We start from the raw sequence: 13,718 nt of genomic DNA on the forward strand, positions 1-13,718 counted from the left end.
TCATGCACCTGCGGAAAAACCTTTTGGCATGACAAATCCAAGCCTGACATAGTTCTGGATTGATGTCATTGCATGCCTCATCCATGGCCTGAAGGAGGCGGTATGCTCAAGGGGACGGCCATCATACATCTTCCACCTCTATTGTAATCATTAAATGTATTTTAATTGCACTTATGTAATATAGTGTCTTGTGTGGCTCAGTTCGTATGCGCATGGCACCAGCAACACCAGAGCTGTGGGTTTGATTCCCACTGAGGTTACATACCAACACTTTGCTACACAAATGGCAAATATTAGAGTGATAGTAAAATGTATTTTAACAAATGAGAAGAGAATCATATCTAAAGTAAAGAGTGGGTTGCATTGTGAAAAGCATTTACATTTTTATGTGAAACATGTATTTCTAGATGAAACACTGATTAAGTTTGGTGAATAAGTGACTGTATGATTTTGTGTCTTGTAATAGTCAATTGAAAATGTGCTCAGAGTCCCTCCCTCCCTCCCTCCCCCAGAGCTGGTTGAAGAGGTGAGTATTTATGACGTCCTGTGGGAGACCAGTGAAAGAGTAGCAGATGAGATCCTCGACTCAGCCTTCCTCAGAGGGATGTATTCCAGACGTCTGCCTGCCCGCTGCTATGCTGACTTCTGCCACCAGGAGGTGCTATACCTGGACAGAGTCATCACCATGCTGCGGGTGAAAAGAAAATACATTAAATAAAACGAATACCTCAAAGATTTACTTACTATGACTGTGATACGTGGTTGTCGTCCCTAGCTATCTTAAGATAAGTTGCTCTGTATAACAGTGTAAATGTGTGTGTGGGCCAGGTGCTGATCAGAACAGTCCAGGGTCCTCCAGACATCATGATGTTTCTCCAGAGAACACATCAACGCTACCAGGAGTCACTGAAGAAGGCCCAGATCCAAACTCCACCACACCTGGTAGGAAGCTGTTAAACAATCACCCTTAATATACAATTTAAGATAATATATCTTAATATAAAATGTTAGATAATATATATATATATATACAACTTAAGATACTATATCATAATATATCATTTAAGATAATATATCTATTTATACAATTTAAGATAATATATATTAATATATAATTTAAGAGGATTTATAGCAAGAAAATTCAACTAGATTTATCAATTCCAAAAACCAAACAAGAATAATCCAATTTTGGTCATTTTTCCGCTGTCCCGGTAAATCCCGCAAGAGGGCAAAAGCAATCATATTGCAAATGTACAAAACATCACGAATCACGACGTGTCCTTATTTCCTAAACGGAAAATATTTCTCAAGCCGAAACTTGGTGAGCATAGGTTTGGCATAATGGGCAATTGGCCCCGAACAAGATGGCATCTAGGCCTCAACGGTTTTTGAGTTATGGCCATATTTCTGGGATTAAAGGTCCAAAATGAAAATAGAGCAATAATTTTTGCACTTCACGTCAAAGTAAAGGAACCTACGGTGTCAATAAAAAAATAACCAGACATTTATCTATCGTTGTTTACGAGAAATCGTACAATGTCAAATTGGTGATGTTCAAAAATAGTTTAAAAAACAGTTACAGATCCAGTTGCAGGGTGTTCATATGAATCTTTTTAAAGTGTGCTGCATAGCTCTGCGAGATTTCTGTGATTTTCTAAAATAACACACACTCACTAAACCCTCCGTAAATAACTCAGTTCTTAACGTAAAGACTTAAAACTCAGGAGTCTGTAAAGGCATACCCCAATCAGGATATGAGTTTATTTATAGCTTCCTGTGCCAACCGGAAGTGCCATAATTGGTGTCACAGGGGCTGTTTCGAAGGGTTAAAAAGTCAGATCTTTCCAAATATTCATATGTGTGATTAGGCAACCCCCCTGAACTGTAAATCAGTCATTTTTCCCACACACAGCTTGGCAGGAGGGACCGATTGGGGTGCGTAGAGACAGTGCCTGCAATAGTTACCTTTGTTCGAGCTAAAAATGAACCGTCAGACCTAGAGTTCTGAAACTTTAGAAACCTGTTCTAGACCTCAGGTTGATAGTGCGTGGTGAGTTAGGTGGCTCTAGAAGGTTCTCGGACCGAGAAACAGCCTCGTACATTTGCAATGACTTCAATTCATTTTGACCATTACGAAAATGACGACATTTAGAAAAGTCTCAGAGATGCAAGACTAGGTGCATTGAAACCGGCTCAGCCCATAGAGATGGACCTTCAATGTTTCTGTCCGATAGCTCAGTCAAGGACCCCGTAGCAAGGCATGGAAAAAAGTGGATTTTCAGCACCAATTAGGGTCTTGCTCGGGCACAGAATTACCTATCGGGCCGAAACTCAGGATTTGGGGTCGACTCACATAGGCCTACACATAATGTCCGAACTGGACCCGCAGCTAGAACGTAACTATGTATTTTACGTTTTTATTATGTTTTAAACTGAAGGCGCTGTGAATTATGGGCCTGCTCTTAAATATGTGATAGTTGGCTTCTAAATGAGTTGTAAAAAGTGGGTTTGGTGTCAATTGGTATCAGTTTGGTGTCAGAATGACATCTAATTGACTGATGGACACTGACTTGCTAGTTGACTTTTGTACATTTGCAATATGTTTAAACGGAGAGGGACCATCACCAAAATGGCATTCTGAAATCAACACAAAAAATGGCATCACCATAGTCTCCAGACAGTGACAAGTTCAACGAGATACCCCGCTTGACCGTAGCTCGCTCGGTCTGAGCGAAGCGACCATGAGAAAAGTAGGCCCAAAATGAAGCCTGCCCCTCAACGTCATTTGCTTTTGGGTGACAGTGAGAGAACCGTTAGGGTGAGAAGCACAATTCGACCTCTGATACGTTCCTGAGGTACTCCCGGTCCGTGCAAGACTAACATTGACCATGTTGCATTAACCCTTAACAGTTAGAAGAAGTTGTTCACATCAAACAGTTTGCATTGACTTCTCTCCCCATAGGAATACATTGCCTGCACCCCTAAATTCAACCTGAAGTCTATATGGGTTATGAATGCCGTATGAACCTGTCTTTAATAACAGTCCATCAAGCCAGTATGAGGTCTACCTGTGTTGATTCTAAGCTTCCTGGAGCAACCGGAAGTGGTTAAAATCACCCTAAAAGTGTATATCCATACCCTGCCTGCAGTTTGATAGAAATAGTGCATTCAACCCTGTGTAAATCAGTCAGTTCTTAATGTAAAGACCTAAAACTCAGGATTCTGTAAAAGCATACCCCAATGAGGATATGTGTTGACTTATAGCTTCCTGTGCCAACCGGACGTGCCATAATTGGTGTCTCCCGGCGGCTGTTTCGAGGGGTTAAAAAAGTCCGATCTTTCCAAAACTTCATATGTGTGATTAGGCAACCCCCATGAACTGTAAATCAGTCATTTTTCCCGTAAAATTTCAAAGAAAAACAAAATCACACACACAGCTTGGAAGGATGGACATATTGGGGTGCGTAAAGAAATACACTGTCTGCATAGTTAACCTTGTTGGAACTTTTAAAGAACCGTCAGACCTAGAGTTCCGAAACTTTAGAAACCCGTTCTAGACCTCAGGTCGATAGTGCGTGGCGGGTTACGTGGCTCTAGAAGGTTCACAGAACGAGAAACAGAGCCTCGTACATTTGCAATAACTTCAATTCATTTTTGCATCACGAAAATGACGACATTTAGAAATGTCCCAGAGTCGCAAGACTAGGTGCATTGCGACCGCCTCGGCCCATATAGACGGACCCCAACGTTTCTGTCCGATTGCTCATTCAAGGACCCCGTAGCAAGGCATGGAAAAAGTGGATTTTCAGCACCACCGAGTCTTGCTCGGGCACCAAATTACCTATTGAGCCGAAACTTGGGATTCGGGGTCGCCTCAGCTAGGCCTACACATAACATCAGAACTGGACCCGCAGGTAGAACGTTACTACGTTTTAAAAGTTTTTATTATGGTTTGAACAGAAGGCGTTGTGAATTTTGGTCCAACTCTGAAGTATGTGATAGTTGGCTACTACGTGAGTTGGAAAAAGTGGGTTTGGTGTCAGTTTGTATCAGTTTGGTGTCATCCTAGGATAGGATAAAGTAATCCTTCTCACCCCCCCCCCTTAAAAGATTTAGATGCACTATTGTAAAGTGGCTGTTCCACTGGATGTCATAAGGTGAATGCACCAATTTGTAAGTCACTCTGGATAAGAGCGTCTGCTAAATGACTTAAATGTAATGTAATGTGTCAGAATGATATCTAATTGACTGATGGACAGTGACTTGCTGGTGACTATTGTCCATTTGCAATATGTTTAAACAGTGAGGTACCATCACCAAAGAGACATTCTGAAATCAACCCCAACGAGCGATGGAAAGGAGCAACGATCACTGCCCGGCCATCCTGTGTTCATCAGGCCAGTCAGTTTTGCATTTCTGCAGGATTTTTGAGCATGTCAAAGTTCTTATGGCATTTGGCCCCCAAAAAGTGACTTTTGACTTCCTATGAAATCATATTACAAATGGACAAAATATATACCTTATGCACAAGTAAAAAAAAAAAAACGTAAAAAAAATATATGGCTAAAGTATGTTGATACAGTTCTTATACATGTGTAATTGACACAAAATTGGAAAGAATTTTGAAAAATGGTCCAGAAAGCACTTTTTTAAGGGTGTGTGAAGTTTTTCAAAATTTTTGCTATTTTTGACTTTTGACTTCCTATGAAATCATATTGCAAATTGAGAAAACATGTGCCTCATGCACAAGTACATTTTTTTTAAATTAAAAAATGATGATAATAAAATATGTTGATACAGTTCTTAAATATGTGTAATTGACACAAAAATCAAAAGAATTTCGGGAAAACGGTCCAGAAAGCACTTTTTTAAGGTGGTGATAAGTTTTAGAATTTTTTTCACTTTTTAAAAATGTTACTTTTGGATGTTGACTTACATTTCCAATATGAAAAACCACGGTGGAGCGCGCTCGCCACCTGTTGGATTTTTAAAGTGTTACACCTGGCATTTGCCATATGGCATTTGCAATCAACTTTGAATGAAACGACGCCGAATTGAGTAGTATTGGACACCGTGTATATGGTTTGTCCAGTGCCAATGACTTCCCATTCATTTTTGTCCATTTCAGGGGGGTGTTCCCTTACTCATATTTAACTTTTTTGTTTTGGTTAATTTCAAGTTCGGCTACCCAAGTTTTGGTGTACTTAGACACACCCCAAAATGTAAATCAATAATATCTTCTATCTTTTCCCTTTTTGACTCCCTTTACTTCATTCAGTTCAAGGTCTTTTAACATTACAGTTTATAGCTGGTTTCCAGTCATCTGGGAATATTAAAACATCTTCATATAATCAATAAGGCACTTCAGAGTTTCCTTTAAGAACATTTGGTGCCTGACAACATGACAGGGAGGATTTAATTTACAGGATATTTGAGAAACCCCAAAATAGAACTGTTTGGCCATAATGACGATCATTATGTTTGGAGGAAAAAGGGGGAGGCTTGCAAGCCAAAGAACACCATCCCAACCTTGAAGCACGGGGGTGGCAGCATCACCCTTTGCACCAACCCAACCTCTGGTCTGTGGAGTCTGGACCTGATGTTAGCTTGAGAGACGTATTTATTTATGACATGCAGGAGGGACTGGTGCACTTCACAAAATAGATGCAATCATGAGGCAGGACAATTATGTGGATATATTGAAGCACTATCTCAAGACATCAGTCAGGAAGTTGAAGCTTGGTTGCAAATGGGTCTTCCAAATGGACAATGACCCCAGGAATACTTCCAAAGTTGTGGCAAAATGGCTAAAGGACAACAAAGTCAAGGTATTGGAATGGCCATCACAAAGCGCTGACCTCAATCCCATAGAAGATTTGTGGGCAGAACTGAAAAAGTGTGTGCGAGCAATGAGGCATACCAACCTGACTCAGTAACACCAGCTCTATCAGGAGGACTGGACCAAAATTGACCCACCTACTTGTGGGAAGCTTGTGGAAGGCTAACCAAAATGTTTGACCCAAGTTAAACAATTTATAGGCAATGCTACCAAATACTAATTGAGTGTATGTACATTTCTGACTTACTGGGAATGTGATGAAATAAATAAAAGCTGAAATAAATCATTCTCTCTACTATTATGCTGACATTTCACATTCTTAAAATAAAGTGGTGATCCTGAGACATGGATTTTTAACTTTTATTAAATGTCAGGAACTGTGAAACTGAGTTGAAATGTATTCGGCTAAGCTTAGCCATAAGCACACAGTAAACTCCCTGTCTCTATTCCTCCTCCATCTCCTCCTCCTTTTCCTCTTTCTCCTGCCTACAGAACCTGTCCTCCATCCAGCCCTCTGTAGCCATGCGTCAGTACCTCCAGGTTTTCCATAACCACACAGTAAACTCCCTGTCTCTATTCCTCCTCCATCTCCTCCATCTCCTCCTCCTGCCTACAGAACCTGTCCTCCATCCAGCCCTCTGCAGCTGTGCGTCAGTACCTCCAGAACTTCCATGACATTGTGAATGAGGAGCCCATTTACTGGCTGGTATCTCTGCTGCCCAGAGCCCTGCTCAGACCTTACCTGGCACAGAACCTGCCCCTGGGAGAGAGGACAAGACCAGACCCCAGCCCCTGCCTCTACCCCTGGCTAAACCTCTTCCCCTGTCCCTGCTACCAGTGGGGGGGAGATGACATGAAGCCAGACCAGAGGAACCAGAAGGATGAGTCTGGGACATATTACAGGTATATTGAGGAGATTATAATGTAATACAACTGATACAATATAATATATGCTGATTGATATTGATGATATGAGGTATGGTGATTGATATTGATGACATTGATTGCCAATGGAAGTTCATAGTGTCTGAAATCGACATTGTTGTGTTTAATCTTGTCAAATGTGGTGATATTGTGGAGTGACTATTTTCTATCCTGTCTCTCTCTCCAGGCATCTACTGGAGAAGTACCAGGATGTGATAGACGTCTATAAGGCTGTCAACATCTTCAGAGTCCAGATGATCAATGAGAAGGCTCTCTTCACCTCCAGGTGCAGTTAGCCTAACTTTGGTCTACAGTTAGCCTAACTTACGAATGCTGTTAGCATGGTCCTGCTATCTATGTTTACAATTAGCCTGGTCCTGCTAATCAAGTTTACAGTTAGCCTGGTCCTGCTAATCAAGTTTACAGTTAGCCTTGTCCTGCTATCTAATTCTACAGTTAGCCTGGTCCTGCTAATCAAATTTACAGTTAGCCTTATCCTGCTATCTAATTCTACAGTTAGCCTGGTCCTGCTAATCAAATTTACAGTTAGCCTTGTCCTGCTATCTAATTCTACAGTTAGCATGGTCCTGCTAAACAAGTCTTGCCAGGTCTCCCTCTCAAAACAGACTCTGAACCCTACGGGATCTTCTTAGCCTGGGTACCAGTCTATTTTGTGGTAACATTCTACTCCTTGTCAACATAACTTGGCATATGACATGGAGTACAAGAAGTGGAATCCCAGCTAGCATTTTTGGTTTACCATTGGTTTACCATTGGTTCTTGGGAGGAAACCATAACTTTACTGCCTGGTAAAACTGAGCATTTTTTAAACGTTCTGAAAACGGAAGTGAAGAGTTGGCCTGTTCTGGGAACGTTAAGTTTTAGGTTGCAGGGAGGTTTCTGAGAACGTTTTACTATGGTTCCAGGGAGGTTCTGTGAACGTCTAACTATGGTTCCAGGGAGGTTCTGAGAACGTCCTACTATGGTTCCAGGGAGGTTCTGAGAACATATAACTATGGTTCCAGGGAGGTTCTGAGGTTCTGAGAACGTCTAACTATGGTTCCAGGGAGGTTCTGAGAACGTCTAACTATGGTTCCAGGGAGGTTCTGAGAACGTCTAACTATGGTTCCAGGGAGGTTCTGATAACATCTAACTATGGTTCCAGGGAGGTTCTGAGAACGTCTAACTATGGTTCCAGGGAGGTTCTGAGAACGTCTTACTATGGTTCCAGGGAGGTTCTGAGAACATCTTACTATGGTTCCAGGGAGGTTCTGAGAACGTCTTACTATGGTTCCACGGAGGTTCTGAGAACATCTTACTATGGTTTCAGGGAGGTTGTGAGAATGTCTTACTCTGAATTAATGTTAAATGTCTCTGTGATGTTCATCTCTGTGTTAATGTCTCTGTGATGTTCACCTCTGTATTCATGTTTAATGTCTCTGTGATGTTCACCTCTGTATTCATGTTTAATGTCTCTGTGATGTTCATCTCTGTATTAATGTTTAATCGCTCTGCGATGTTCATATCTGTATTCATGTTTAATGTCTCTGTGATGTTCATCTCTGTGTTAATGTTAAATATCTCTGTGATGTTCATCTCTGTGTTAATGTTAAATATCTCTGTGATGTTCATCTCTGTATTAATGTTTAATGTCTCTGTGATGTTCATCTCTGTATTCATGTTTAATGTCTCTGTGATGTTCATCTCTGTATTAATGTTAAATATCTCTGTGATGTCCATCTCTGTATTAATGTTAAATATCTCTGTGATGTTCATCTCTGTATTAATGTTTAATGTCTCTGTGATGTTCATCTCTGTATTAATGTCTCTGTGATGTTCATCTCTGTGTTAATGTCTCTGTGATGTTCATCTCTGTATTAATGTTTAATGTCTCTGTGATGTTCATCTCTGTGTTACTAGTTGACAGAGTAATATACCTGAGGTCATATATAATGTTGTCTCTGGCTGGAGAGTCCTAATACTTTAAATATCAAATCAATAAATCAGTGAATATCTGATGTAATCTAATCCGTCTGTATAATATTATCCTAGCTGGTTTCCCACTGGTGACGAGGAGGAAGAGGAGGACCAACCCAACCTGTGGTCTGTGGAGTCTGGTCCTGACGTTAGGGTGAGTGACATATTTATATATGACATGTTTATCTTGTATTGAAATCAGTTGAGGATTGTGAAAAAAATTATATTTTATTTCACCTTTATTTAACCAGGTAGTCTAGTTGAGAACACCTTTATTTAACCAGGTAGGTGTAATGATCTTCGTCTGTTGTTTGTAGAACGTCAGACCGAAATGCAGCGTGTAGGTTACTCATGACTTTTAATGAAGCTAATACGGTACATGAAATAACGGAAGAAGAAAACAACAAACGAATGAAACTAATACAGCCTATCTGGTGACTAACACTAAGACAGGTACAATCACCCACGAAATACAACGCGCACTCAGGCTACCTAAATACGGTTCCCAATCCGAGACAACTAGAATCAGCTGACTCCAATTAGGAATCGCCTCAGGCAGCCCAGCCTAACTAGACACACCCCTAATAATACACACTCCCAATTAATACAAACCCAATACAAAATAACAACATATAAACCCATGTCACACCCTGGCCTAACCAAACATATAACAAACACAAGATACAATGACCAAGGCGTGACAGAACCCCCCCCCCTAAGGTGCGGACTCCGGGACGCACCTCAAGAGCATAGGGAGGGTCCGGGTGGGCGTCTGTCCATGGTGGCGGTTCTGGCTCGGGACGTGGACCCCACTCCATAAATGTCCTAGTTCCTCCCCTTCGCGTCCTAGGATAATCCACCTTCTCCGCCGACCATGGCCTAATAGTCCTCACCCTGATCCCCACATAACTGAGGGGCAGCTCGGGACAGAGGGGCAGCTCGGGACAGAGGAGCAGCTCGGGACAGAGGGGCAGCTCGGGACAGAGGGGCAGCTCGGGACAGAGGGGCAGCTCGGGACAGAGGGGCAGCTCGGGACAGAGGGGCAGCTCGGGACAGAGGGGCAGCTCGGGACAGAGGGGCAACTCGGGATAGAGGGGCAGCCCGGGACAGAGAGGGAGCCCAGTACAGAGAGGGAGCCTAGTACTGAGAGGAAGCTCAGTACTGAGAGGAAGCTCAGGCAGGTAGTAGGCTCCGGTAAATCCTGGCTGGCTGGTGGACCTGGATGATTCAGGTTGTCTGGCCGATCTAGAAGATCTTGGCAGACTGGCACTTCTGGCGGATCCTGGCAGACTGGCACTTCTGGCGGATCCTGGCAGACTGGTGACGCTGGGCCGACTGGCGGCGCTGGGCAGACAGGAGACTCCGGCAGCGCAGGAGAGGAGAAAGGCTCTGGCTGAGCTGAACAGGCGGGAGACTCCAACATCACAGGAGGGGAGAAAAGCACTGGCTGTGCTGAACAGGCGATGCGCACTGGACGCGCTGGGCCGACTGGGAGCACTGGTGGCGCTGGACAGACAGGAGACTCCGGCAGCGCAGGAAGGGAGAAAAGCACTGGCTGCGCTGAACAGGCGAGGCGCACTGGAGGCCTGGTGCGTGGTGCTGGAACTGGTGGTACTGGCGCGAGGACACGCACAGGAAGCCTGGTGCGGGGAGCTGCTACCGGAGGACTGGTGTGTAGAGGTGGCTCTGGATAGACCGGACCGTGCAGGCGCACTGGAGCTCTAGAGCACCGAGCCTGCCCAAGCTTACCTGGCTCGATGCCCACTCTAGCCCGGCCAATAGGAAGGGCTGGTATGTGTCGCAGCTGGCTCTGCACCCGCACTGGAAACACCTCATCTGTGCGCTCCATAGCATAACACGGTGCCTGCCCGGTCTCTCTAGCCCAACGGTGAGCACAGGGAGTATGCTGTGAGGTTTCCTACCTGGCATAACTATTCTCCCTTTTAGCCCCCCCAATATTTTTTGGGGGTGACTTTCCGGTTTCCAACCGCGTCGCCGTGCTGCCTCCTCATACATACGCCTCTCCGCTTTAGCTGCCTCTATTTCCTCCTTGGGATGGCGATATTCTCCCGGCTGCTCCCAGGGTCCTTGACCGTCTAATTCCTCCTCCCATGTCCAAATCTCCAAATGATGCATTCTCTCCCATTGCAACTGCTCTTCACGATTAACAGGGAGAGTAGGCTCAGGTCTGTTTCCTGACTCAGCCACTCTCTCTCTGTGCTTTCCCCTGTTACCTTCAGTTTTCGCTCTGTATAGCAATGCTTTCCTTCTCGATTCCATCCGTGTATAGCCCTCTTCGCATTGCTGTAGGGAATCCCAGGCGGGCTCCTGCACTCGCTCTGGGTCGGCCGCCCACCTGTCGATTTCTTCCCACGTCGTATAATCCATAGCGTCCTCCTTTAGCTCCTGCCAGTTCACACGCTGCTCGGTCTGTGAATCGTGGTGGGTGATTCTGTAATGATCTTCGTCTGTTGTTTGTAGAAAGTCAGACCGAAATGCAGCGTGTAGGTTACTCATGACTTTTAATGAAGCTAATACAGTACATGAAATAACGAAGAAGAAAACAACAAACGAATGAAACTAATACAGCCTATCTGGTGACTAACACAAAGACAGGTACAATCACCCACGAAATACAACGCGCACTCAAGCTACCTAAATACGGTTCCCAATCCGAGACAACTAGAATCAGCTGACTCCAATTAGGAATCGCCTCAGGCAGCCCAGCCTAACTAGACACACCCCTAATAATACACACTCCCAATTAATACAAACCCAATACGAAATAACAACATATAAACCCATGTCACACCCTGGCCTAACCAAACATATAACAAACACAAGATACAATGACCAAGGCGTGACAGTAGGCTAGTTGAGAACACCTTTATTTAACCAGGTAGGCTAGTTGAGAACACCTTTATTTAACCAGGTAGGCTAGTTGAGAACACCTTTATTTAACCAGGTAGGCTAGTTGAGAACAAGTTCTCATTTACAACTGCGACCTGGCCAAGATAAAGCAAAGCAGTTCGACACATACAACAACACAGAGTTACACTTGGAATAAACAAACGTACAGTCAATAATTCAGTACAAAAGTCTATATACAGTGTGTGCAAATGAGGTAAGATAAGGGAGGTAAGGCAATAAGTAGGCCATGGTGGCAAAGTAATTACAATATAACAATTAAACACTGGAGTGATAGATGTGCAAAAGATGAATGTGGAAGTAGAGATACTGGGGTGCAAAGAATCAAGATAAATAAATAAATACAGTATGGGGACGAGGTAGTTGGATTGGCTATTTACAGATGGGCTATGTACAGGTGCAGTGATCTGTGATGATTGATAATGTGACTGTTTCTCTTTTCAACATTTACATGTATTTTCATACACACTACCCCCCCCACCCTCTCCCAAAACAGTTGTTCTTTGCAAACACCCAATTTAGGCCAGCCCACTGTGCTTAAAGATGGACTGGCCCATCTGTCCCCAAAATGTCCCATGGCCAGTCAGTTTTTGGTTCATAGTGACTCTATTGGGACAGCTATGTCAAGAGAGCCTTTCAGATAAGATGTGTTGTCTGTCATTGGTCTTGTTTGTCCTGTCCCTTAAATCTGGTTGTTTCTGTCGCCCCCTCCAGGTGAAGCTGTAGCAGTGCAGCTGTAGAATACAGGGAGCTGAGTGTGTAAGGCTGTGTGTTGGTTTTCACACTGGGCAGGACTGTTCCTCTTGTCAGACATATTCCAATATTCTGCTTTTATGTTAGTAACTTCCCCCAAATATCTACTGTTTAAACTGTATTAATGCAATAACACAATGAATGTACACATCTAATAACACATTTAATTATTGTCAACAAAGGAGCTACAATAAAATAAATAACATTTAGGTAATAAAATCAAAGAATGAAAATGTGTGAACTGTTGATCTGTATTTTCTATATGGGTATTGGAATGTGAATATTACACAGCCAATCACATTGCTGTGCTCTACCACAATCAGAAGAAATGCTCTGGCTAGCCACTAAACAGATGGTATTGGTTCCAAGAATTGACCAATCAGAAAAAGCTAAGGTTGCCCCACTAGCAGTGGGTAAATATTTAAATGCTCCATTCAAATACTTTTTTCCCACCCAAATTTAGCAAATATATTCATAAAAAATCCTACAATGTGATTTTCTGGATTTTCTTCCCCTCATTTTGTCTGTCATAGTTGAAGTGTACCTATGATGAACATTACAGGCCTCTCTCATCTTTTTAAGTGGGAGAACTTGCACAATTGGTGGCTGACTAAATACTTTTTTGCCGCACTGTACGTGCGTAAGCATGTAAGGTGTATGTTTGAATTTGTGCATATGTGTGTCTATACCAGTGTTTTCATACCTTAGCACTGCTCTGATCCTATATTACTGAGTGGTAGATGGACAGGACTCTCTCTCTCTCTCTCTCTCTCTCTCTCTCTCTCTCTCTCTCTCTCTGTCTCTCTGTCTCTCTGTCTCTCTGTCTCTCTGTCTCTCTGTCTCTCTGTCTCTCTGTCTCTCTGTCTCTCTCTGTCTCTCTCTGTCTCTTTCTGTCTCTGTCTCTGTCTCTCTGTCCCTCTCTCTCTGTCTCTGTCTCTGTCCCTCTCTCTCTCTCTGTAATAGTTGGATATATATATATATTTTTTTAAATGTTTAAGTGTTCATTACACCTGTTCAGTGTTCATTACACCTGTTCAGTGTTCATTACACCTGTTCAGTGTTCATTACACCTGTTCATTACACCTGTTCAGTGTTCATTACACCTGTTCAGTGTTCATTACACCTGTTCATTACACCTGTTCAGTGTTCATTACACCTGTTCATTACACCTGTTCAGTGTTCATTACACCTGTTCATTACACCTGTTCAGTGTTCATTACACCTGTTCAGTGTTCATTACACCTGTTCAGTGTTCATTACACCTGTTCAGTGTTCATTACACCTGTTCAGTGTTCAT

General features: G+C 43.1%; 1 protein-coding gene across 1 annotated transcript; it reads left to right on the forward strand.

Annotated features, from left to right (window-relative positions):
* The first annotated feature begins 568 nt into the window (after nt 1-568).
* Nucleotides 569-12,654, forward strand: LOC123995729. The gene is made up of 6 exons (XM_046299398.1): nt 569-694; nt 829-942; nt 6,456-6,742; nt 6,951-7,049; nt 8,816-8,894; nt 12,383-12,654. The coding sequence occupies exons 1-6, from the start codon at nt 605-607 to the stop codon at nt 12,392-12,394; spliced, it is 681 nt and encodes a 226-aa protein (XP_046155354.1). The 5' UTR covers nt 569-604; the 3' UTR covers nt 12,395-12,654.
* Nucleotides 12,655-13,718: the final 1,064 nt, after the last annotated feature.

Source organism: Oncorhynchus gorbuscha, linkage group LG14 (genome assembly GCF_021184085.1).
Source record: "Oncorhynchus gorbuscha isolate QuinsamMale2020 ecotype Even-year linkage group LG14, OgorEven_v1.0, whole genome shotgun sequence".
NCBI lineage: Eukaryota > Metazoa > Chordata > Actinopteri > Salmoniformes > Salmonidae > Oncorhynchus > Oncorhynchus gorbuscha.